Source organism: Saccopteryx leptura, chromosome 8, assembly GCF_036850995.1.
Source record: "Saccopteryx leptura isolate mSacLep1 chromosome 8, mSacLep1_pri_phased_curated, whole genome shotgun sequence".
Taxonomy (NCBI): domain Eukaryota; kingdom Metazoa; phylum Chordata; class Mammalia; order Chiroptera; family Emballonuridae; genus Saccopteryx; species Saccopteryx leptura.
The window spans coordinates 42,458,128-42,484,721 of record NC_089510.1 but is presented as its reverse complement, the minus strand read 5'-3'; the positions used below and the strand labels follow the sequence as shown (position 1 = coordinate 42,484,721).

General features: G+C 41.8%; 1 protein-coding gene across 4 annotated transcripts in view; it reads right to left on the bottom strand.

Annotated features, from left to right (window-relative positions):
- SIDT1 (SID1 transmembrane family member 1) overlaps positions 1–26,594 on the bottom strand; it is a 106,280-nt gene that overhangs the window by 18,188 nt on the left and 61,498 nt on the right. For all 4 annotated transcript variants that reach the window (XM_066347292.1, XM_066347291.1, XM_066347289.1 and 1 more), the window contains exons 10-16: positions 14,461–14,504; positions 6,770–6,841; positions 5,275–5,420; positions 4,481–4,554; positions 3,423–3,489; positions 1,196–1,269; positions 111–234 (exon numbers count right to left, since the gene is read on the bottom strand). In XM_066347292.1, the coding sequence (XP_066203389.1) occupies positions 111–234; positions 1,196–1,269; positions 3,423–3,489; positions 4,481–4,554; positions 5,275–5,420; positions 6,770–6,841; positions 14,461–14,504 (601 nt within the window). The remainder of the gene's footprint in view (positions 1–110; positions 235–1,195; positions 1,270–3,422; positions 3,490–4,480; positions 4,555–5,274; positions 5,421–6,769; positions 6,842–14,460; positions 14,505–26,594) is intronic.

The following is a 26,594-nucleotide window of genomic DNA, read 5'->3' as shown; positions in this document are numbered from 1 at the left end:
GAAAGCGTGGTCAGTAGAAAGATACCGGTGAATGGCACCCACAGAATCTGGAAGATCTGAATCAATACCCTTCTTAGCTCCCACTTCCAGTTTACCCACCCTCCTCTCACCATGGCAAAGATGTCCTTGGCCTCCAGGGCTCTTCGATGGAGAACGTCCCGCCGCAAAACTATCAGCAGGAAGAGGAATCCCAGGAGCACATGCCCTAGGTTACTGAGAATGTTGTTGAAGGCACTAAAGGGATGAGAGAGAAACCGAGTCAGGCAGTCAAAGAGATTTAGAGAACGAATGCACGAATTAGCGAGGGAACTCAGCCTTGGTGTTCTTCACCGCTAACCTTTTCACAAGATTCCAGGACTGGAACGTCATCAGAGCTCATCTTTAGTCTTTCATTTTAGAATGCTTAGCCTGTAAAATGGGTGCCTTTCCTCTTGGGGTGCCCACTGTTCTCCCCTAACACCCTCCCAATCCCCTCTGGTCCCAGTGGCACTGGTGTGGAATGAATCCTGGAAAACAGATGCCCCAAAGATGGCCATTTGGCCAAGTGTTTCAGCTACACTGTGAGAGGAAGTTCTCAAAGATGGACCCATGTTATGTGTCAACACTTGGCTCTGTAGGTGTGAATTTCAGGATGAGTGTTAGCTGGTCACAATCAGTGGTTTTAATTTAGGAAACTGAGGCTAGTTCAGTTCTAAAGTAAGTAGCCAGGCTCCCAACCCCCAGGCAAATGCTGTATACACTTCTGGTGGATACAGCAGGTGTGGGTTCAAGTTCCTATCTCACTAACAGCTGAGCGATCTTCAGCAAGTCCTTACCTTTCGAAGCCTTAGTATCTCCATCCATAAAGGGGGGTGGTAATAATTACACGATTTTTCTCATGAAGTTGTTTAATGGACTGAATGCACTAGCAGCTCGTGCCCACGGAAGGGTGTCATCACAACTAGGGGCCTCACGTTTTCAAAAGCATCCCTGTCCTCACCTCAGCAGGTTATTCTTAGAGGAGTATTTTTTGAGGCCCCATGCAGGAATAAGAGAAGCACATCTGGCCTCAAGTTCTTGATTTCATTCCTCTTTATTAACAACTGGGGTAGTTTTCCACAGATTACTTTAAAGTATTTTTAAAAAACTGGCATCACAACATTACACAGAAAGGCATTTCTAAAAGCCTCACGGGCAACCAGTAGACTAGACTTACCTCAGGACACCAAGGGGGTGAGCACAGAGGAAGTTGTAGTAGCAGATGTCCTGGTTTCCAGTGACATTTAACACCTGCAAAATCAAGACCAGGATGAGGAGATGCAGTTTTCTGCATTCCCAAGCCACACCTGAAATCACAAAGGCCCTGCTCACAGTGACACACTGGCAGTGATTGACGGTGTAACCAGCACCGCTTCTCATAGGGCCGCCATTACCCGCAGCCCTTACAGCAGGGCACATTTCCTTTGAATGCCACCATCTTGCTTTCAATGGAAATGTTTTGTTTCCCCATTATATGACATCAGAGTATAGTTCAATTAAGTACGTTTCCTTTGTTCTCATGATAAAAGGAGTATCAGAGGTTGTTAAAGGAGTATGAAAGGCATGCCTATTAGAAGTGTTGTGATGTATCCTATTAGGAGTGCTGTGATACATCCTATCTGTTAAGTGAATGCTGAGAGGTTATGAAGCTGTCCCATCCTCTGTGGAAGTGATAACCATGGGGCAGGCAGACACAAGGACATGGTGTTCAGTTTTCCATACTTATCACCATTTCTATCATTAAGAACCTTCTTAGACCACAGCACATCTATGTCTTCTGACAAGGCCCCAAAGTATTCAGAGAACACATATTTAAATTATAAACTGTGGTATTCAGACCTCATAAAGTCCTTGTCCTTATAATGTAATAAGTATGAAATTGGCCAAATAGTATGGCTCTCAAACGTGACTGTACATTGGGATCACTGGAGATTAATCAATACTGATCCTAGTTCCACTCTAAGAGACACTGATCTAATCGCTGTATGATACAGCTTGGATACTGGGACTTCTAAAAGTTCCTCAGATGATTTTAATGCAAAGCACTGCATTAGAAACATCTCCAACCTCGTGCTATTTTAAATAGGCTTTCTCATGTAGAATAAATTCTAAAGAAGGTTACTTAAGTGTGAATCCTTGGGTTCTATGAAGGATTAGTAGGGATTCTCAAGGTGGTTTAATTATTATTTTTGTTTAGTTGTGTTTCTTTTTTTTTTTATTTTTTTTTATTTTTAAAAAAATTTTTTTTTTTCATTTTTCTGAAGCTGGAAACAGGGAGAGACAGTCAGACAGACTCCCGCATGCGCCCAACCGGGATCCACCCGGCACGCCCACCAGGGGGCGACGCTCTGCCCACCAGGGGGCGATGCTCTGCCCATCCTGGGCGTCGCCATATTGCGACCAGAGCCACTCTAGCGCCTGGGGCAGAGGCCACAGAGCCATCCCCAGCGCCCGGGCCATCTTTGCTCCAATGGAGCTTCGGCTGCGGGAGGGGAAGAGAGAGACAGAGAGGAAAGCGCGGCGGAGGGGTGGAGAAGCAAATGGGCGCTTCTCCTGTGTGCCCTGGCCGGGAATCGAACCCGGGTCCTCCGCACGCTAGGCCGACGCAGTTGTGTTTCTTTTTTAATTTTAGTTTTTATTTTGTTTTCTTTTAATTTAATATTTTATTAATTTTATGAAGCTGTTTTTACTTTTACAAAAAAATATTCCCCTTTCTGAGAGGGCACAGGCTAAATGAGACATCAGATTTCTTTGTTTTGGTCTGGAACTTTATTTACTCTACTCATTATCCTATGATGGCCAAAAGTTCAGAATGGTAAAAACCAGACACAATTGATAGACAACTATGATTGAATGAGTTCAAGATAATAATTTTAGCTTGGTAGACAAAATAACACAAGTGGTCCCAGGTCCCTCTGTCGTAAAACAATTGGGAATTATATTTTAAGGTAAAAAATGAAGCATTAGAGAAGTCCAATTATTGTAGAACCCAAATGGGAAATAATTTTTTTTTATAAATAAATTTTTATTAATTTTAATGGGGTGACATCAATAAATCAGGGTACATATATTCAAAGAAAACATGTCCAGGTTATCTTGTCATTCAATTATGTTGCATACCCATCACCCAAAGTCAGATTGTCCTCTGTCACCTTCTATCTAGTTTTCTTTATGCCCCTCCCCCTCCTCCCCCTCCCTCCTTCTTACCCCCTCCCACCCCCACCCCCCCACTGTAACCACCACACTCTGTCCATGTCTCTTAGTCTCGTTTTTATGTCCCACTGATGTATGGAAGGGAAATAATTTTTGGGCCAACCCCAAGTTATACCTTTCTCTGCATGTCGCAGCAAAGATCCCCCCCTGCAGTATGAAAGGTTGGATTCTGGGCCCAGGGCAGCACTTACTGTCTGGTAGGTGATGACCAGCTGAATCACGGGCAGTGCATAGAACACAGCGATAGTGATGATATTCCTGTGCAGGCAGAAAGAGCCAGACGTGGTTATTTCCAAATTAACAAGGGAATCTTTGTTCAGTTTTTTAAAAAAGAATGCTTTCAACCCCATAACTCCCTAGACCACACACAAAAGCAATTAGAAACTGATAATGTGGATCTTGTTTCTCCGGTCATTTGAAAAACATTGGAAATAATACTTGCTTCCGGTTTAACCAAATCATTGAGAACCTATCTCTTAAGGATGATGTTAGAGTAAAAGTGGTCACAACGTAAGTAATGGGAGATGGATCACACAAAGGGGTGTGGCTCTCTTAGATTCCTCTTAGTTCCAAAATGAATGTCCTACAATGAAATTCCATGTGGCCCCCACGGTCCCTTGTTTTCCTCTAATATCTGTATCCAATTAAAGAGAAAATAATTCTGGAGAGAAAAGAATGGGAAGATCTGTCACAGTGTCAGCTCGGGGTTTCTGAGGAGGGAGGGGTCCCTGTCAGGCATCTCAGCCTCACAGCCTGAAGGGAGTTCGCATCTGTGTCTGACCATTGCAGGTCCATTTATCACTAGCTGGTGGTATCGTCTCCTCCCAGGGTTGTTTCCAGCTACTCTGAGATGCTGACGGCCTCTAGTCCTGGAAATCCCTGGTTTTCCCAAGAGCAAGGCCTCCTGAGGAGAGTAGGGAATGGCCGCAGTTTAGCGTGGCTCATGCAAAGTGGTGACATTAATGTTACTATTGTTACATTAGCCTTCTGGAAGAGCATTTAATGAGCTCTCTACACATATGGGAATCTACCACCACTCTTATTTTTCCTTTGTATTTATTTAATTTAGGGCTAGTTGCCTTTTGTAGTTTATTTTTGTTTTTCCTATGGAATGTGGCATGGACCCTTGAAACACCTATATCTGTGCCTCATTTAACATTGCAACCTGTGATATAAGTGACTGTACCTTATACAAAGAAAACTTAAATTTTAATAAAGGTAACTATCACCCTCCTGGTCATCTACTCACCAAAAATAAATCTTATATTTTTTGCTGACAATTCTCCGGTCCTTTCTGGACAGATCGGACAGGTAAAGGAACATCTGGGAAGCCAAATAAGAAGAGAATGCAAAACTCTACTTGCTTTTTCTGCACAAGATATAAGAGGATAGAGAGCTTTCCAACGTTTAGATCCATCTCTTACTAGGAATTACAATAATTTAACCAGATTTTTTAAAAATGTTGCTTATCCCAGGGTACTTTAATAAACATCCTAGCATCTCTTGTAATATTAAGGACTAGCTGATGTGGGAAAACCATTGGGAGCCGAATGCTTCTTATATCTCAAGAATTGATTTCCCGATTTTTAGAGATGTCCAGAGTGTGGTCTTGAATAGTAAGACTGAAACTGGACAATTCACCTTCATATCCCTTATTGGATACGGCCCAAGACAATAACTATATACCAGAAAGAGACAGGCTTTCCTCCTGAATGATGAGATATACAAAACCAGAAAGTTTTTCCAGCTGCAACCCTCAGTGAATCTTTTCTTCCATCCGGTCGAGTCCCTTTCTCCTTTATTGTCCACAAGCTGTCACTTCAGCCCCTGAGGGTGTTTTACTGCTCTATTCTCTTTAATGCTCTCATTTTCTTCCCCCAGAAAGAAGTGCTGATTAGAGTATTGCTTTTAGTCAATAGTTATATTTCTTCTAAAAAACACCCTGGAAAATTTGACTTCTCTTGAAAGGGAAAAAAATAAAGGAAACTAAGGCTTTTGCCAAAGTTGTATTCAACTGCCAAATTTTCTGCCAGGCACAAGTACCTTGGTCCGGATAACGTTCTTATCACTCTCAATGTCTGGCATGGTGTCGAAGTCACTCTCCTCCACGGAGCTGTCCGAGTCCGACTGGCATGGCTGCCCACCATCAGAGGAGGATACCTGCCTGCCAGGGCTGGAGCTTGACTCCTCTGAAACAGAAAATGCTCAGCTGCCTTTCCCAGCCAGGAAGAACCCCGGGGGCCCATTCTTCTCTGCAAAAATCACAGTGCTGACTCATACTTGAAAATGTTACTAAAAACTCACTACCCATTAACACATGATCCTTCTCTCAATTCCTTCCCAATGCACTTTTAATTTTCCTCTTCTGTTTTTATATTGAAATGGTCTATTTCGAGGGCTGAATACATATTAAAAATAATCTAAAGACATCTGCGGTTAACTATTGAATACAAAGATAAATGCTTTATTTCATGTTTCATATTTAAAATATGAACATAAATATATAAACATACTCATGCATATAGTTATGTATAGTATCTACCACATATACATGTAAGCACACACATACCCAGCAGCTATACATGGCTTGTGGATAAAGTATGTGCACATGGCAATCCGCCACCTGCCTCATCTAGGATTACATAACGTACACAACATTCTCAGGAAGAGGAGTCCTTGTGTTCCCGTGAATGCTTCCCAGAGCAGATGGAGATTTGTGCAGCTTGATGAACACATGAGCTGAGCCTACCTTCCTTTTTATTTCTTCTGTTTATAGATGGTTAAACAAAACAAAAAATCCTTGTTCTGGCAGAGCCAGAATTAAGCTGCCTGCACTGAGCCCATGTGCTTCTCAAAGTTACAGAAAAATAGGTCGGAACACAGGCTCCCCAGCCCCTCCGCACTGACATTTTGAGGTGCGCCATTCACACACCTACAAGCGTCCTGGAAGTGCATGGAAGCATCGGACACTCCTACTCTGACAGGACCGGGCTGGGGATTCTGTCCCTCTCAGGCCACTACATGAACACTGAGGGTTGCCGTGTGAATGACTGGGTGGCAGTGAGCGGGGTCAATTATGAAGTCAGCCCAAAGGAGAGGCTGTTAGGCTTCAGCCACGTTCACCTGCAGCTCAGCCTGAGTCTTCTGCTTGCCCTTACTCCACTGAAACCTGAGAGTGAAACAACGGGTCAACTGAGGTTGGGCTCCCTGACAGCAGACTAGGACACATCTTTCAAAGCCTAAAGTCAGGCTGGGTATGAAAAAAACCCCATGGGGACTTTGGGAGTTGATGACAACCACTGTAGGAAATTCTGCCCAAGTGTGGTCAGCAGATGCAAGAAACAGAATAGTAGAACAGGAAGATGTTGGACCTGGAAGGAACCTTTCAGGTCACCAACCAATTTATCGTATAAAGACAATACAATCTTATGTGATGACTGCTTGCCCACTCTCGCGGTTATTAGTGGCTGGAGGGCCTTTGCATGCTATTCTCTGGAGAATTAGGAAACACTGCCATGAATGGACTCATAGGAAATACCTATTGCCCCATAATTGCTCCCTTCAGGGGTGCTGGCAGCAATGGGATGTGACACCACCATACTTCCAGAGCCTGTTGGAAAGCAAAGCAAAGCAGAGAGTCAAACATGTTATGTCCAGCTGCTAAAACAAAAGAACACCACATCACTTTCAGTCGTTTAAATGATCAGGGCACACCATATTATAAGTATGATATGCTTTTCACTCTAATGCAGGAGTCACCTAACTATGGCCTGTAAGCCGGATCTAGCCTGCCACCTATTTTTCTATGGCCCTTAAACTAAGAATGATTTTTAAATTATTAGAGGGAAAAATTTAAAAAATAATATTTCATGACAAGTAAAAACTCTAGGAAACCCATATTCCAGTATTCATATATAAAATTTAGTTGAAATATATTCCAGGTATTTAGGTATGTCTGTGGCTGCAATAGCAGAGTTGAGCAGCTGCGACAGAGACTACACGGCAAAGCTTAAAACAGTTACTATTTGGAGAAAAGTTACTTTTAGAGAAAAGCTGCTGGTTCTCGCCTGACAATTTTAGAATCACAAGAACAAAGGATTGTGGGTCCTGAGTCACTGTGAGGATGACCACCACTAAATAAAAATATCAGAAAGAAACGCGTGGGATTAAGGCACAGTAATTTGGAGGGTTGTTTGTTATCACAGTCAGCAGTTCCCTCACTAGAGGCAGAGAAAGCCCAGATCGGAAAGGAAACTGCTACACTCCTTGGAGCAATAAATAACGACAGCATGAGCTGAGGATGTAGATGAACATTGGTTATTTTGAGGGATATTTAGAAGGTAGAATAGGTGTATCTATTGCCAAGTGGTTGTTGTCAGTGAGAGAAAAATAGTCTTTAAAAAGATGCTCCTCAAATTTTTGCAGTGAGGTCCTCCTTGCAACAAGGAAAGTGGACTCATTCCTCTGAGGATCTGGAGGTCTTCTGGAGCCACCCCACCACAAGCATCAGAGAAAAATATCTCCTAACTTTCTCACTGGTTATTAGGCAAGACACTATCCCATTGAGTGTATCCATTTGTGAGAGTTAGGTGGAGCTGAACAGAGCAGAAACTGTACCTAAGCAGGTAGCTAGGCAGTTTCTGACTCTGACTTAGTATCACCATATTTCCAGGAGCCACGTTCATCTGTGGGGATGCATGAGAATACGTCTTCACTACCTTCTGAGCTTTGCCAAGGGGCTGGAATATTGTCCAGCTGGTGGGAGTCCCTTTCTTTCTTTTTTATTTTAAGGTGAGAGGAGGGGAGATAGTGAGGCAGACTTCTGCATGCACTCCGAATGGGATCCACCTGGCAACCCAGTCTGGGACGATGCTTGAGTACCGAGTTATTTTTAGTGCCTGAGGCCACATGCTCAGACCAACCCAGCTATCCTCAGCACCCAGGTCCATGCTCGAACTAATTGAGCCACTGGCTGTAAGGGGGTGGTGGGGGGGGGGGAAGAAGGAGAGAATAGGGGAGAGAAGCAGATGGGTACTTCTCCTGTGTGCCCTGACTGGGAATTGAACCTAAGACGTTTATATGCCTAGTCAACACTCTCTCCACTGAGCCACCAGCCAGGGCCTGGTGGCAGTTTCTTATTGAAATCTTCTTTCTGATAGATGAGATTGCTTGTGTCACAATACAGGCAAAAAAAATCTCTGAGTTAATTTGTCAGTTTCTTGTACTGTTGCAAGGAAATATATTTTCAGTGAAGACACACGATTGAGAATATTCTTTAATATCTTCACTGTAAATGTATTTTCATTTTTCATTGAAAACTTAGTTCATTAGAGCTCACATTCACACTATAGTGTGTAACATAGGTAAAAAGAACCAAAAGCCTCAAGCAATTCATCATTTGTCACGGTCAACACTCTTCATCCAGCTCTCAAACTTCATTTCTGCTGGTGGGCGGTAAAAACATTTACAATCTTTCCTGACCAGGCAGTGGCGCAGTGGATAGAGCATTGGCCTGGGATGCTGAGGCTCCAGGTTCAGAACTCCAAGGTCACTGGCTTGAGTGTGGGCTCATCAGCTTGAGTAGGGGCTCATAGGCTTGAGTGCAGGGTCACTGGCTTGAGCATGGGATCATAAATATAACCCCATGGTCGCTGGCTTGAGCCCAAAGGTCACTGGCTTGAAGCCCAAGGTCGCTGGCTTGAGCAAAGGGTCAGCTGGAGCCCCGCCCACCCCCGGTTCAAGGCACATATGAGAAAGCAATCAATGAACAACTAAGGTGCCGCAACAAAGAATTGATGCTTCTCATCTCTCTCCCTTCCTGTCTGTCTGTTCATGTCTATTCCTCCCTCCCTCTCTCTCTCTCACTAAAAAAACAAACAACAAGAAAAAATACAATTTTGCAAGTCAACTTTGCAGGCTTTACGTGTTTTTTACTTCTTGTGTGCCCATTCATTTCCTCCATGAAGAAAAAGAATTGAATTCCAAGTTCAATAAATTTAGCCAGATGATGAGAGACAAATCTGAAGGCCCTGGAGACTCAATTTCCTTCCTCACTTTGATGGCTCAGCTGGACAGCAACACCTTGGGTCTAATGCAGCATTCCTGGCAGGCAAGACAGCTCCCAGAAGCCTCAGAATGCTGATTCCCTGGCAATGTTCCGAAGCTTGGCAATCCCTTGATATATTTCTTATTACTTAAAGAAAGTAGATGTTTCTTGTTCTTTCTTGGGCTTACCCATAATAACATGGTATTAACACCACCTATGCTTTTCCGTCAAGGCATAGAAACAGGTACTTTGAGACTCTTAAGTATGACAAATTAAATCTTTTGAGCTTAATAACAGTGTTATGTGTACGATTTGACTGACTTTTTGGTCTAAGATAGATTTGGTCATAGTTACAGCATAGAGCTCTGCTACTAGTTTCTGCTGCTGGTACTACTGACTAGAACAAGTACTAATACTATTTATTACTCCCACCACTGCTACGACTATGTCTCTGTTACTATTACTACTGCTGCGGTTGCTGCTGCTGCTGCTATCACCCCTACTGGCTAATGGTTACTGAAGACTTACTGTGTGCCAGACACTTTTTTGAGTTCTTTACAAGAATTTCAATTTTTCAACAACCCTATAAGGTGGATGGCTACTATGGTTATCACTATTTTAAGGACAATAAAAGGGGGGGGGGTGCTGAGAGATCAAGTAAATGCCCTGAGTCACTCAGATATAGGATGGATACTGGCTTCTTATATTCGTCTCAGTTAAAACTGACCTTCTTAGCCCTGGCCGGATGGCTTGGTTGGTTAGTGCATTGTCCGGATATGCAGAAGTTGTGGGTTCGATGCTCCATCAGGGCATATACAGGAACAGGTCTATGCTTTGTCTCTCTTTTTCTCCCTCCCTTCCACTCTCTCTTAAGTCAATAAATAAAAATATTTTAAAATCATCTTCTTAATTAAAAACAAATACAAGGGCTTTCCTCACTGGTGGAATTCAAATAATTTAACAACCAGTTCTCTGCCCTAATGACCATTTTAAGTATAATAAAACAATATACCGAAAGGTAGTTTATTATTTCATGCATTGAATACTTAAATAAGAACAAAAGAGGTACACAAAACTAGATTATGTTTGAAGAGAGAGTTTTAAAATATTAATGAAAAAATGTTAAATAATACCTGACAAAAAACAATACAAGGCATTTTTTCTCTTTACGTTAGATGTTTGTTTACTGAAGTAACAAACACGAGGGAATTAAAGTGTAGTATTTCATCAAAGGTATAATGAGTTTTATGAAATGAATAAATAAATACTACAAGCATAGTTACGTCAAATCTTTTTCACTTATGGATGGAATGATTATTATACGGGCACTTGGAATATGCTGTTGCACAGATGAACATTAAAAAAGAGCAAGGAATATCAATTTGTGATTTCCACATTGGGCAGCAGCCCTGGCACCCACCTTAGAGAGAACCCTGATTACAGGTGCCATTTTAACCACCAGTTTGCCCAACTCAACAAAAGATTAGGTATTGGTTCTGCCGAACTGGTGCAACCGGCTGAATCCCACCACTGGCTTTCCTTCAAAATATGAATAACTGGCAGTAAGCAAGTTACTTTGATGGAGTAATCAAAAATATCTTTCAAAAGAGACAACGAGGTGAAGACTCATAAACACCTCTACTACCATAAACTCATATTTTAAAGAAGTACCTAAGCACAGTTTTTGCCCTCTGGATTGGCTGCTGTGCTTGCCCCTGATTCCCTATTGGGCCATGCTCGTGTCTTCTGTCTGTCTAGTTGTGAGAAGTCTCACAAAAATAACTGCGCTGATCTTATCCTGAGGTGCTATATATAATCTCTTCCATTTCCATATTCCTCCGTCTCTTTCACATTTTTTTTCTTTTCAAACTTATTTTTAACTATTAACATCTGTCCCTTATTTCAGGTTTAATTAAAAATATTAAATATGCAAATAGTAAGTGAAGAATGACATTATTCTAGTAAAACCCAGAATTTGGCCCTGGCTGGTTGACTCAGTGGTAGAGCGTCGGCCTGGCGTGCAGGAGTCCCGGGTTCGATTCCTGGCTAGGGCACACAGGAGAAGCGCCCATCTGCTTCTCCATTCCTCCCCCTCTCCTTCTTCTCTCTCTCTCTCTTTCTCTCCCGCAGCCAAGGCTCCATTGGAGCAAGGTTGGCCCGGGTGCTGAGGATGGCTCTATGGCCTCTGCCTCAGGCGCTAGAATGACTCTGTTTGCAACAGAGCAATGCCCCGGATGGGCAGAGCATTGCCCCCTGGTGGGCATGCCAAGTGGATCCTGGTCAGGCGCATGCGGGATTTTGTCTGACTGCCTCCCTGTTTCCAACTTCAGAAAAATACCAAAAAAACCCAAAAACAAAACCCCAGAATTTTTGGCATTTTGGTGTTTCTGGGAAGCCCTCTGAGAAGATAAGTAGAAGTATGCATAGGAAAATGCTGAGGTCAGTTTGTGGCAGGGGGTAGAAATGGTTTGTGGGAGCCAGAGGTGTTTGGGTGTTTGTAATCAAAAAGGAAAAAAAACTGCTTAAAATTAAAGCAAACAAGAAAACAAAAACAAACACTATTTTGTTAGATGACAACTTCATTAAAAAGAAAGAGCCAGGCTCTGACCGATGGCTCAGTGGACAGATCATTGGCCTGGCGTATGGACATCTTGGGTTCGATTGATTCCTGGTCAGGGCACACAGGAGAAGCAACCATCTGCTTCTGTCTCCCTTCCTTTTCTCCTTCTCTCCTTCTTCCCCTCCCATAGCCAATGGCTTGATTGGTTTAAGTGTTGCCCTGGGCACTGAGGATAGCTCCTTCAGAGTGCAACAGCCTCAGGTGCTAAAAATAGCTTGGTACTCAAGCATCAGCCCAAGATGGAGTTTCTGGGTAGATCCCGGTCAGGGTGCATGTGGGAGTCTGCCTCACTATCTTCCCTCCTCTCACCTAATAAAAATAAAAATAAAAAAAGAAAAAGCTGTGTAGGTCTGTCTAGAATTGGATGCATCACTGATTTCTGCATTCTGCTCTGGCTCATAATTGCACTTGATCTGGTTTTGATATCGTCACTAGCCCTAATTCATTCTGAGGAAACACCAGGGGTTTTGCGATGATTAAGAGCATCATCAAGATTTTCATGTGCCACAACAAGTGGCACTCTATGGACTTTACAGGGACAATTTAAATATAAGGTTCGACAACACTGGATATTTTTTCTTACGTCTAAGTCTTCTTAGAATGCAAAAACCAAAGCATTTTCTCCCAAACTTCAAGTATGATCAGAAGGCAAGCCATATTTATACTTAATTGCATGGTATTTAGAAAGCAGAATTAAATACAAGAATATTAGGTCTCCTAGGGAAGACCAAGCTGCTCTGGCTGAAAATAAGCAAACCTATAAGGTTATGAATGAGCTTATCTATCTAATTGAGGAAACTTGTTCTGGTGTGTTTTCTCTGAGCACAAACTTCTGGCCATCTGTCTACTTTACTAACACAGAATAGGATATACTTGCATGCTTGTTTTTTTATGTTAAATGCTCCGTGTGGGGGCAAAACTACATTTTATTTTGAACATATTTGGAACATTCAGGGACTTTATATTTATAACTGTCCTGCCCCCTTCTGTCCCTGAACTCAAGAGGTTGGAAGCTAAAGAGGGAGTCAGAAAAGTTGTGAATCAGCTCCCAGGAAATTCTACTTTTATTTCAATTGGCTACCTACCCCAGCTGACTTCATGTTTTGTTTTGAAGTTGAGGAGGAAATGGAGAAAAGCACTAATCTTTGCAGAAGAATATAAAACTCCTCTTGAACTCACAACTGGGTGAGAAAAGTCATGAAAATTTGGAAAAAGAATGGGAGAGAGTCAGTACTAGCATCAGAATGGGAGAGAGTCAGTACTAGCATGCGAGTCCCATTGCCCCGGGGTCTGGTGATAGCCTGTGCTCCCTGACTCCTCCAAACTCAGCACACTGCTGTCTCATTCATATTCGGACCCTGCTTTTTGCTCAGATGCTGTTTCAGAACTGGCTCTATCCAGGGAAAGACATGATTGGCCATTTGGTTCTCTCTCTCTCTCTCTCTTTTAATGTTTATTGACCATTACTATGACAGGCACAGGATTAGGTACTTTGTATGTGTGAATTATTTTTCTCCCATTGATTTGAAAGAGAGAAATGGAGAAAGAGATAGAGAAGCATCAACTCATTGTTCCACTTAGTTGTCCATTGACTACTTCTGCCCTGAATGGGGCTCAAACTGGCAATTAGGGGTTGAGCTGGTACCCTAGAGATTGAGCTGGCGACCTTGACGCTCTAAGAGTAGGTTATATCCACTACACCATTGACCAGGACAGACATTTGGTGCCTCTATCTATCTATCTATCTATCTACTTATTTATTTATATTTATTATTATTTTTTAGCAGAGTGGGGTGGGGGAGGAGAGAGATGAGAAGCATCAGCTCGTTGTTGCGGCACCTTAGTTGTTCATTGATTGCTTTCTCATATGTGCTTTGACCCGGGGGCTCCAGCCAAGCCAGTGACCCCTTGCTCAAGACAGTGACCTTGGGCTCAAGCCAGAGACAATGGGGTCACGTCTATGATCCCACACTCAAGTTGGTGAACCTGCACTCAAGCTGGCGACCTTGAGGTTTTGAACCTGGGTCCTCAGTGTCGCAGGTTGATGCTCTATCTACTGTGCCACCACCTGGTGAGGCCATTATTATACTCTCTATGCCATGTGCTAGTCTCAGATATTTCAGTTTTCCACATACTTGAAGAAAAAAGCCTGAATCTTGATTTGGAAAAGTAAACTCAGTATCAGAGTTAACACAATAAATTTTTTAATAGTGTTCACAAATCAACTTGTGGGTAAGATAGGTATAAACAATTTATATCCTAGGAAAGATTAAACTTTTAAAAAAGATGAATGGTTGACAAGTAGACTGTGGACAAATTGTAAGGGACACTTCAAGCAAAAATTTTCAGTGTGAGTTCCCTATTTCAGTAATTATCAACTTAAAAATCGGTTCTCACTGAGCTACGTTTTCTGTAGCAAGACTGCAGATTCCACTATGCTGTGGGTTAGGAATCAAGGGAGGGTTTGGCAATTACAAAAGGAAGAGGGACAAAAGAAGTACCAGATGGGGATGTTACCATATACATGACATCAATTTCATTTGAAACCAGGGATTTTTCTTACCATCATTGGAACCAAAGCTTTCATCAATGGATTTTCTCTGAAACCTGGAAAAAAAATAAAGTAAAATAAAGCATAAACACACGTTCTTAAGGCAGAGAAAATCTCAGCATTTTAGATTTGTTTTTTATTGACTTTACTAAATATTTGTTTGCTAGAATCTCTTTAAAATGGGCCTTTGGACATAGAAAAATTGGGACTCTGATACATTGCTAGTAGCTTTGTAAAATGGTCTACTACTTAGGAAAAAAGTTTGGTAGTTCCTCAAAATGTTAGACAGAGTTATCATATGATTCAGTCATTTTATTTCTAAGCATATACGTGAATACATAAATTCATTAATTTATTTTCAGATACTGCACATACTATAAAATTCATATACCCTTTAATATACACAATTTAATCAGTTTTAGTATGTTCACAAAGTAATGCAACCATCACTATTATCTAATTCAAGAACATTTTTAATATCCCCAAAAGAAACCTCAAACTTATTAACAGTCACTTTCTGTTACCTTCCTCCCAGCCCCTGGCAACCACTAAATATGTTCTGTCTCTATAAATTTGCCGATTCTGTGGCGCTCATCAACAAAACAACACAGAATAAGTGCTGGTGAGGATGTGGAGAAAAGGGAACCCTACTGCACTGCTGGTGGGAATGCAGACTGGTGCAGCCACTATGGAAAATAGTATGGAGATTCCTCACAAAATTGAAAATTGGCCTGACCTGTGGTGGCACAGTGGATAAAGCGTCAACCTGGAAATGCTGAGGTCGCCGGTTCGAAACCCTGGGCTTGCCTGGTCAAGGCACACATGGGAGTTGATGCTTCCAGCTCCTCCCCCCTTCTCTCTCTCTGTCTCTCCTCTCTCTCCCTCTCTGTCTCTCCTCTCTAAAAATGAATAAATAAAAAAAAATTGAAAATCGAAATGCCTTTTGACCCAGCTATCCCATTTTTAGGAATATACCCTAAGAATACCATAGAACTGTTCCAAAAGGAGAAATGCACCCCCATGTTTATGGCAGCATTGTTCACAATAGCGAAGATCTGGAAACAGCCCAAGTGTCCTTCAGAGGACAAGTGGATTAAAAAGTTTTGGTACATATATACTATGGAATACTACTCAGCCATAAGAAATGATGACATTGGATCATTTACAATAACATGGATGGACCTTGATAACATTATACAGAGTGAAATAAGTAAATTAGAAAAAAACTAAGAACTATATGAACCAATGCATAGATGGGACATAAAAATGAGACTCAGAGACATGGACAAGAATGTGATGGTAATGGGGGGTGGGGTGGGGGGGGGAGGGGGAGAGGAAGAAGAGAGAGGGGGTGGGGGGAGGGGAGGGGCACAAAGAAAACCAGATAGAAGGTGATGGAAGACAATTTGACTTCGGGTGAGGGGTATGCAACATAATCAAATGTCAAAATAATCTGGAGATGTTTTCTCAGAACATATGTACCCTGATTTATCAATGTCACTGCATTAAAATTAATAAAAATAAGATTAAAAAAATTTGCCTATTCTGGACATTTTGTATAACTGAAATTATATTATATGTGGTCTTTTTTTGACTGGCTTGTTTCACTTAGCATAATGTTTTCAAGGTTCATTTATATGGTATATGAACCAATACTTTAATCACTTTATGGTTAAAGAATACTCTATTGTATGGATATACCACGTTTATTTGTTTACACTTGATAGACATTTTAGTTGTTTCCACTTTTTGTCTATGTGAGTAGCACTTCTATGAACATTTGTATACAGATTTTATTGTGTGGATGTATGTATTAAATTCTCTTGGGAATATACCTACTAATAGAAGTGCTGGATATGAGGTAACTCTATGTTTGGCTATTCTTTTTTCTGAACTGTTTTCATAGCAGCTTCATAACAGAAACTATGTTACATTGTCACTAGAAATGCAGAATATTTCAATTTCTCCACAATCTTATCAATTCTTGCCACTTTTCACTACAAAAATTTTTTATCACAGGCATCCTACTGGATATGAAGTGCTATCTCATTGTAGTTTTAATTCTCATTTTGGATTAAGCAGAATTGATAATAATATTGAACATCTTTTCATATACTTATTGGCTATTAATATAAAAAACGTCTTTGGAGAAATGTCTATTCAAACCCCTTGTCCATTTTTACCTGGGGTCATTTTTCTTTTTATCATTGGGTTGTAAGAATTCTTCACATAGTGTGGATGCTAGACTCTTACCAGATATATTATTTAAAAATATTTTCTCCATTTTTAGTGTTGTATTTCACTTCCTTGATAATGTCTTCTAAAAACACAAAGTTTTAATTTGATGAAGTCAAATTTATCTATTTTTCTTTTGTTACTTGTGCTTTCTTTTTGCGTCTTAACTAAGAAACTATGCCTTAATCAAAGGTCACAAAGATTTACACCTATGTTTTTTTTTCCTAAGAGTTTTACAGATTTAGTTCTTATATTTAGATCTTTGATCTAGTCTGATTTTTTTCATATGGTGTGAGGTAGGGGTACAACTTCATTCTTTTCATGTGTATACCCAGTTATTTCAACACCATTTGTTGAAAAGAATATCCTTTCTCCATTGAATTGTCTTGGTACCTTTGTCAAAATTCAATTGAATGTAAGTGTAAGGTTTTATTTCTGAACTCTCAATCCTTTTCCATTGATTTATTTTTCTTTCCTTATGTAAGTGCCAGAGTGTTTATTACTGTAGCTTTGTAGTAAGTTTTAATATCAGGAAATTAAGACCTCCAGATTTGTCCCTTTTTTCTTTTTTTTCATGATTGTTTAATCTTTTCTGGGTCCCTTGCATATGAATTTTAGGATCAGTTTGTTAACTTTCATAAGAAAGTCAGTGGGGACTTTCATTGGGATTACACTGAATCTATAGATGAATTTGGGGAGTACCATCATGAGTTTTATTGCTGCTATAAGAAATTATCAGAACTTAGTGATTTAGACTTTAGACCACACAAATTTATTATCTCACATTTCTGGATGTCAGAATTCCATAATGAGTTTTATGTGGGTAAAATCTAGATATCAGCAGGGCTGTATATCTTCTTGTGGCTCCTTGGGAGTATCCATTTCCTTGCTTTTTCCAGCTTCTAGAAGTGACCTGCATTCCTTGACTCATGGCTCTTTCCACTATCTTCAGAGAGCATCACTCCAACCTCTGCTTCCCTCATCACATCTCCTTCTGTCTTTGACCCTCCCTTTTATAAGGATCCTGATGATTTCATTATGCCCATATGCACAATGCAGGATAATCTCTATAACTTTATTACACCTGCAAAGTCTCTTTTGTCACATGAAGTAACATTTTTAAGTTCTGGATGTAGGATATGGATATCTTTGGGGGACCATTATTCTGTCTACTACACTAACCTACCAATATCAAGTCTCACAATCCATGAACATGGGACATCTTTCCATTTATTTAGGTCCTTTTTAATTTCATTCAAGGATGTTTTGTAGTTTTCAAGGTACAAGTCATATTTAATTTGTTAAGTGTATTCTTAAGTATTTTATTATTATTATTTTTTGTATTTTTTTTTTGTATTTTTCTGAAGCTAGAAACGGGGAGAGACAGTCAGACTCCCGCATGTGCCCGACCGGGATCCACCCGGCACGCCCACCAGGGGCGACGCTCTGCCCATCAGGGGGCGATGCTCTGCCCATCCGGGGCGTCGCTCTGCCGCGACCAGAGCCACTCTAGCACCTGGGGCAGAGGTCAAGGAGCCATCCCCAGCGCCCGGGGCCATCTTTGCTCCAATGGAGCCTCGGCTGCGGGAGGGGAAGAGAGAGACAGAGAGGAAGGGGGGGGGTGGAGAAGCAAATGGGCGCTTCTCCTATGTGCCCTGGCCGGGAATCGAACCCGGGTCCCCCGCACGCCAGGTCGACGCTCTACCGCTGAGCCAGGAGTATTTTATTATTTTAATGCTATAGTAAATAAAAGTGTTTCCTTAGTTTCATATTCAAATTGTTCATTGCTAGTGCATAGACATCCATTTGATGTTTTGTATGCTGATCTTGTATCTTGCAATCTCTGTGAACTCAGGGCTTCTTTTTGGAGGTAATGAAAATTAGATAATAGTGATGGTTGTGCAAATGTGAATATAATGAAAATCTCTGAATCGTATACAGTAATACCTCAGTTCTCATTGACTTCAGTTATCGTTGATTTTGGTTTTCGCCGATGTTTTCCCATGAAAAATTTGTTTTGGTTTTCATCGGTTGCGTCAGATTTTGTCAGCATGCCCACATGACCTTGCTGTTAATTTTGTGAAAATGAAGGGTGACCCATGCATTCTCCTGCTCAGTGTGGCATTGTTTCTCATTGTGTGAGCATCACTCCATGCATCTAGGCAAGCAATTCCATTGCTTCCAGTGTTTTTGTGCTTTTTAAAAATTGATTGTGGGTGCTAATACTACAATTATATGTAAGTGATTACTGTGTATACAGTATCTGCACCTCTCTCCCCTCCTCGCTGTCTTCTGTACACCAAGAAGAGTCTTCAGAAAGGTAAATGCCATGTTAAATGTTCATTTGTTCTTTATACTAGTCTTTTATATTCACTTTATATTAATTTCTTATTGTTTTTAGTATTAAACACTACATTTATCTTCTATAAAATGTGTTTTTGGTATGTATTTTGGAGTGTCTAGAACGAATTAATTGGATTCACATTGATCCATATGGAAATAATTGCCTCAGTTTTCATCAGTTTTGGATTTCACCAATTGTTTTCGGATGGATTGTCAACGAAAACCGAGCTATCACTGTACTTTAAAAGGGTGAATTTTATGGTCTGTGAAGTATATCTCAAAAATGTTATTAAAAAAAACCCTATGTACCATTTGGGAACGTCTATCAAAAATCAAAATGGGAATTACCCTCTTCTCCCTTTTAGATGTGAGGCAGGAGTGGAGGAGGAGGATGGTTGGGGTCTGTGCTTTGGTAAATGCTCTTATTTACTTCCAGATGGGGCTCTGTTAATGGCACACCCCTAATCCTGGAATGGTTGGTGGAGGAACTTCTCTCTATACTTCTTTTGTCCCTAGACACCGCAAACAAACAAACGGCCTCAAGGCTTTTGCTCTTGTTCTCTGCCTGAGCCACTCTTTCCCCAGATCTTCACATCACTGGCTCCCTCTTGCTATTCAAGTCTTGATTCTGCAAGGCTTTCTTTTCTGAACAAATAAAATTTAAACTAGTTTCCTCAATCCAATCATTCTCTATGACACTAGACTCTTTATTCTCCTTCTGTTACTAGCTGAAATGTTCTTTATTAAGTGCTTACTTATGTATTTCCCCTCTGTACCATGTAAGCTCTGTTAGAGCAGAGCTACAGATGATCTTGTTCACCACTGTATCCTTAGCCTTTAGGACAAGCCCTGACACGAAGGAAATGATAACTAAATATTTGTTGAATGAAAAAGGCATATCACTAAGGACAGCAATTACATTGTGTTCTAGTTAGCAAATGAGGCTCTCGTGGAGTCCCCTTTTACAAACAATTTTAGTGATATTAACTGGCAAGCAATTATATGGCCTCATAAAAGATGGTGTGTTTGGATTGTCTGTTTGTATTAACAGCTTTTACCCACACTTGCCTAGGTTTTGCAGCTGATATAATTTTTCATTAGAGGAGTTCAATGATTTACAAAGCTAGAGCAAGGCAGGCAGTACCCAGTGAGCAGAGGAAAAAATAGTACATGAGAACTATGCTAGACTGATTGAAAAATGGCTACACCTCAACCATTGTATCCAGCTCCTTCAATCAAAAGTAGAGTTTATATCTGCACTTCTTAAATCTGGACTGGCCTCATGACTTGTTTTGACCAACAGAATGAGGGGGAAGTAATACCAAGACACTTCTGAACCTCCATCTCAAGGAGGCCTTGCACTCTTCTTTTCTCTTGGAGATACAATCAACCAGGGCTAGGCTGCTGGAGGATGAGAGACCAAAGGCCACTGAGGGCAGTCTAGAAGACTACATGACCTGCGGCTGGTTGCATTCTATGACCACATCCAGCTGAGATCACTGAGCCCAGTTCTGACTCATAGATTTGTGAGGGAACTTAAATATTTATTGATGTAGGCCACTGAAGTTTTTATGGTTGATTTTTATGCAGAATTATTGTGGCAGCAGATGACTAATATAAGAGTCAAGAGAAGGACAAGCAGTGAGGATCTAGCAGTTAGACTTAATGTTTGGCAGGGTGGTTGAGAGGAGCAAACAAGAGCATATCTATGCAGTAGTAATTGAACCAGGGCCTGCACACTCATTGTGGGAGCTCCATAAATACTTGTTGAATAGATTGGGTCTGGGGAATGGGAGGGGGATGGGAGGAGAGTGGTGTGTAGTCATGTATTCAAGTCAATATAGCATATAAGTGCTTTGGACTCTAAGTTCCCTGAGGGCCAGACTATGTCTCTTACCAGTGTTTTCATTCTGATCTCATAGCAGGTACTGAAAACCACACATGGATTAATAATAAGGTTCAGGGGACTCACTGAGCAAATGGATTTAGGCTCAGGACTAATTTCATTTGGTTTCTCAAGAAACTTTATTATTTTTGTTTATTTTAATGAAAGAAGAGTTGTATTAGCATTTCCCTTTGTCTATTACTCTATTTAGCATGACAAATAGTTCTTATGTCTTCAGATTTTTTATATTTTCAGTTTGTCTATATTCGGAAAGAATCTCTACTCATGCAACTGACTGTAGCAAAATAATTTGGCAGCTAGAGATTTCAACAGAGCCTTCTACCACAACTTTGAAAAACTGTGCTTGCTTCAGTAAGTTGAATAACACTATAGAGAGATTGATATCCAGTTACTAATTTAAGCTTCTCTCTGTTTGCATGTTGACTATGCCTGCTAACTAACTAAAGAAGTGATACTCTATTTCCTAAAATCTAAAACATTAGGAGACAGTCTTCCTAAGAGAAGCAGAAGAGGTGAGCTTCTTTTTTTTTTCTTTTCATTTTTCCAAAGCTGGAAATGGGAAGGCAGTCAGACAGACTCCCGCATGCGCCCGACCCGGATCCACCTGTCAAGCCCACCGGGGGTGATGCTCTGCCCCTCTGGGGCGTCACTCTGTTGCGTCCAGAGCCATTCTAGCGCCTGAGGCAGAGGCCACAGAGCCATCCCCAGCGCCCGGGCCATCCTCGCTCCAATGGAGCCTTGGCTGCGGGAGGGGAAGAGAGAGACAGAGAGGAAGGAGAGGGGGAGGGGTGGAGAAGCAAATGGGCGCCTCTCCTGTGTGCCCTGGCCAGGAATCGAACCCGGGACTCCTGCACACCAGGCTAATGCTCTATCGCTGAGCCAACCGGCCAGGGCCAAGGTGCACTTCTTTTTCCATGACACTGACCCTCACCTGAGTCAAAACTGCAAGCTTTATGAACCATTTTTCAATCGAATCCATACCGGGATGTCAGGTGTTTGGTCTGCCCTCTTTCACATGCCCTGACCACTCTAGACCCACTTTTACTGGCCTGCTTAAGAGCTAAGGCTCTACGGCCAGGCTACCTGGGTTCAAATCCCAGTTCCTTCATTTACTGGTTGTTAATTCTTAGTCAAATTTTTTTTCTCAAGCCCAAATTGATTTTATTGGACCCTTGTCATGGCCTTTCCAACAAAAGTATGCAGATACGATGGTTGACGTACATACAGGAATAATGTTTGCCTTGACAGCAAAACACACATGAGCAGCCACTACAACTAAGACATTAAATATGTGGAAATCATTTTTTAGTACTCCTAAAATCACAGATTCAGATCAAGGAACACATTTTACAGCCAGCCGAGTACAATCTTTTGCTGCTATAAATAATATAGATTGGAATTTTCATATGCCATATAACCGAACAGCATCAGGAATAATAGAGAGACATAATGGATTATTAAAAGCCAAATGTCATACATTATTAATAGATAGAAATTTTAACAATTTACAAGCACTTTTTTAAAATAATTTTTTTAATAATTTTATTTTTAATGGGGCGACATCAATAAATCAGGATACATATATTCAAAGATAACAAATTCAGGTTATCTTGTCGTTCACTTATGTTGCATACCCATCACCCAAAGTCAGATTGTCCTCTGTCACCTTCTATCTAGTTTTCTTTGTGCCCCTCCCCCTCCCCCTCTCCCTCTCACCCCTCCCCCGGTAACCACCACACTCTTATCAATGTCTCTTAGTTTCACTTTTATGTCCCACCTACGTATGGAATAATGCAGTTCCTGGTTTTTTCTGATTTACTTATTTCACTTCATATAATGTTATCAAGATCCTACCATTTTGCTATAAATGATCTGATGTCATCATTTCTTATGGCTGAGTAGTATTCCATAGTGCAGGAGTCCCCAAACTTTTTACACAGGGGGCCAGTTCACTGTCCTTCAGACCATTGGAGGGCCGGACTATAAAAAATACTATGAACAAATCCCTATGCACACTGCACATCTTATTTTAAAGTAAAAAACCAAAACGGGAACAAATACAATATTTAAAATAAAGAACAAGTAAATTTAAATCAACAAACTGACCAGTATTTCAATGGGAACTATGCTCCTCTCACTGACCACCAATGAAAGAGGTGCCCCTTCCGGAAGTGCGGCGGGGGCCGGATAAATGGCCTCAGGGGGCTGCATGCAGCCTGCAGGCCGTAGTTTGGGGACTCCTGCCATAGTGTATATGTGCCACATCTTCTTTATCCAGTCATCTATTGATGGGCTTTTTGGCTGTTTCCATGTCCTGGCCACTGTGAACAATGCTGCAATGAACATGGGGCTGCATGTGTCTTTACGTATCAATATTTCTGAGTTTTGGGGGTATATACCCAGTAGAGGGATTGCTGGGTCATAAGGTAGTTCTATTTTCAGTTTTTTGAGGAACCACCATACTTTCTTCCATAATGGTTGTACTACTTTACATTCCCACCAATAGTGTATGAGGGTTCCTTTTTCTCCACAGCCTCTCCAACATTTGCTATTACCTGTCTTGTTAATAATAGCTAATCCATTTCTTTAAAAAATGTCATTGGAATTTTTTTTTTTTTGTATTTTTCTGAAGCTGGAAACGGGGAGAGACAGTCAGTCAGTCTCCCGCATGTGCCCGACCGGGATCCACCCAGCACACCCACCAGGGGTGATGCTCTGCCCACCAGGGGGCGATGCTCTGCCCCTCCGGGGCGTTGCTCTGCCACGACCAGAGCCACTCTAGCGCCTGGGGCAGAGGCCAAGGAGCCATCCCCAGCGCCCGGGCCATCTTTGCTCCAATGGAGCCTTGGCTGCAGGAGGGGAAGAGAGAGACAGAGAGGAAGGAGGGGGGGGGTGGAGAAACAAATGGGCACTTCTATGTGCCCTGGCTGGGAATCGAACCTGGGTCCCCCGCACACCAGGCCAACACTCTACCGCTGAGCCAACTGGCTAGGGCCTGTCATTGGAATTTTGATGGGAATTGCATTAAATTTGTATATTGCTTTGGGTAATATGGCCATCTTGATTATATTTATTCTTCCTAACCAAGAACAAGGTATATTCTTCCATCTCATTATATCTTTTTCAATTTCCCTTAACAATGGTTTATAGTTTTCATTATATAAGTCCTCTACATTCTTTGTTATGTTTATTCCTAAGTCTGCATTCCCACCAGCAGTGCAGGAGGGTTCCCTTTTCTCCACAATCTCACCAGCACTTATTGTGTGTTGATTTGTTAATGAGCGCCATTCTGACGGTGCGATGTGATATCTCATGTGGTTTTAATTTGCATTTCTCTGATGATTAGTGATGGCGGGCATCTTTTCATATGTCTATTGACCATCTGTATGTCCTCTTTGAAGAAGTGTCTATTCAGTTCCTTTGCCCATTTTTTAATTGAATTGTTTACCTTCCTGGTATTGAGTTTTAGAAGTTCCTTATGAATTTTGGTTATTAATCCCTTATCAGACGTATTGGTGAATATGTTCTCCCATTGTGTGGGTTGTCTTTTTATTTTGTTAATGGTGTCTTTTGCTGTGCAAAAAATTTTTTGTTTGATATAGTCCCATTTGTTTATTTTGTCCTTTATTTCATTTGCCCTTGGAGATATAGCAGCAAAAATATTGCTACAAGAGATATTTGAGAGTCTACTGTTTATGTTTTCTTCCAAGATTTTTATGGCGACTTACTTAAGTCTTTTATCCATTTTGAGTTTATTTTTCTGAATGAAACAGAACCACCAACTTATGCCATTTTTTTGCAAGAATCTGTCCAATTTTCCCGACACCATTTATTAAAGATAAATGTCTTTAATCTATTGTATATTCTTGCCTCCTTTGTCACATATCAATTGACCATAAAGGTGTGGGCTTATTTCTGGGTTTTCTGGTCTGTTCCATTGATCTGTATGCCTGTTCTTATGCCAGTTCCAAGCTGCCTTGATTATAATGGCTTTGTAGTATAACTTGATATAAGGAAGTGTGATACCTCCCACTTTGTTCTTCATTTTCAAGATTGCTGAGGCTATTCATGTTCTTTTTCGTTAAATACTCCATTTAAGTTTTTGGAGTATTTGTTCTAGATCTAGGAAGTATGCCATTGGCATTTAAATAAGAATTGCATTGACTTTATAGGTTGCTTTGGGTAGTATAGACATTTTAATGATGTTAATTCTTTCTATCCATAAACACAGTATATGCTTCCACTTGTTTGTATCTTCTTTGATTTCTTTTTTCAATGTCCATGCTCCAAGACTCGCTCCCTTCCCTCTGTGGTACCTAGCCCAGTGGGGCCGGATATCAGGGACCTGGGCTGGCTGACTGTGAAGCTCTACCCTATCCACGGCACACAAGACATTATGCGGGTGCTGATCACAGAAAGTGGAACTCACCTCAGCTGGACCAGTTGTGTCTGATGAGCTCTCCCTTAGGACATGCCACCAGCATGGGTTGTTAGGTCCTGAACCGGTGCTCTCTGTAGCTGGCCACTGGATGTGCCAGCCCTGGGCCTCCCAGGAGGGAACCTGGTGCAGACCAGTGGGAGACACTGCCTGTGACTGGCCCTCAGCAACCTTCTTGGAGCTACAAACAATCCAGAATTTGTGGCTGCCTCTGCTGGGCCCAGGTGCTCATGGAAATACCAAGCTGCACAGCTAGGCTGGCTTTTACCCACATTGGTACTGGGGAAGGTCAACAAAAGGCCAAGGTTTCCCTGACAGGCACCTTCTGCAGCCTCTGTCTGTTGGCTGCTTGTTAGGCTTGGCCACTGAAATAAAACCTCTGGAAGAGTCTCGAGTCTGGGTCAATTCAGGGATTAGGATGTGGCTCCACCCTCGGCCCCAGGTGTCCAGCTGTCCAGACTTTTTCACAGACCTCAGTAGGGTGTGGCCCCCAGGAGTCTTGTGGGTGTGGCCTTTGAGACCCAGGGCTGTGGTCTGCCCACATGTCAGACTGTTTCTACTGAGTCTCCCGGGAGGCCGAAGCACCAGTCTTAGACTTAGGACCGTGCTAGGAAAAGCTCCAGCCTCAATGCCAGAAAACTGAGTCATGATGTCCCCCTGCTTCCTGGCTTCTCAGAACAGCCCAGTCTCCATGGAGTATGTCAGGAGAGACTCCCAAGGGCAGGACAATTGCTTTCCCCCAGGCTGGTGCTGCTCAGAGGGGACTGCACCACAAGAAAGGTGGTGACTGCAGTCTTGGAGAATGACTCAGCACCGGGGTTCTGGTGGCCATCCCTCACAGTGTCTCTCCCTGGGCCACCAACTTCATACTCTCCTCAGGTAACTCTAGTCCTCTCAGCTCTCCCTCCACTGGAGCCCTGGGTAAGTGGCTATGAACAAGATTTTCTGTGTGGGCCCTTTAAGACTGAGCTTGTATCTCTGAGGGCTCTGACTCTCACTGACAGATGCTTTTCACAGCCAAATGCTGTGTGGGCATCTCTTCTAGGCTCTGGGGCTCTAGGCTGGGGCACCAGGTCTGGGACTTAGGATCGTCCCCTCTCAGGGTGACCCTCCCTGCAGTGAGAGTCCCTCCGGACCCTCACCTGCTGCTGCTCCTGGGAGCAGGGCAGCCCTTTCCATGTTTCCACCTTTCCTACCAGTCTCTGTGTGACTTCTTCTGTGATC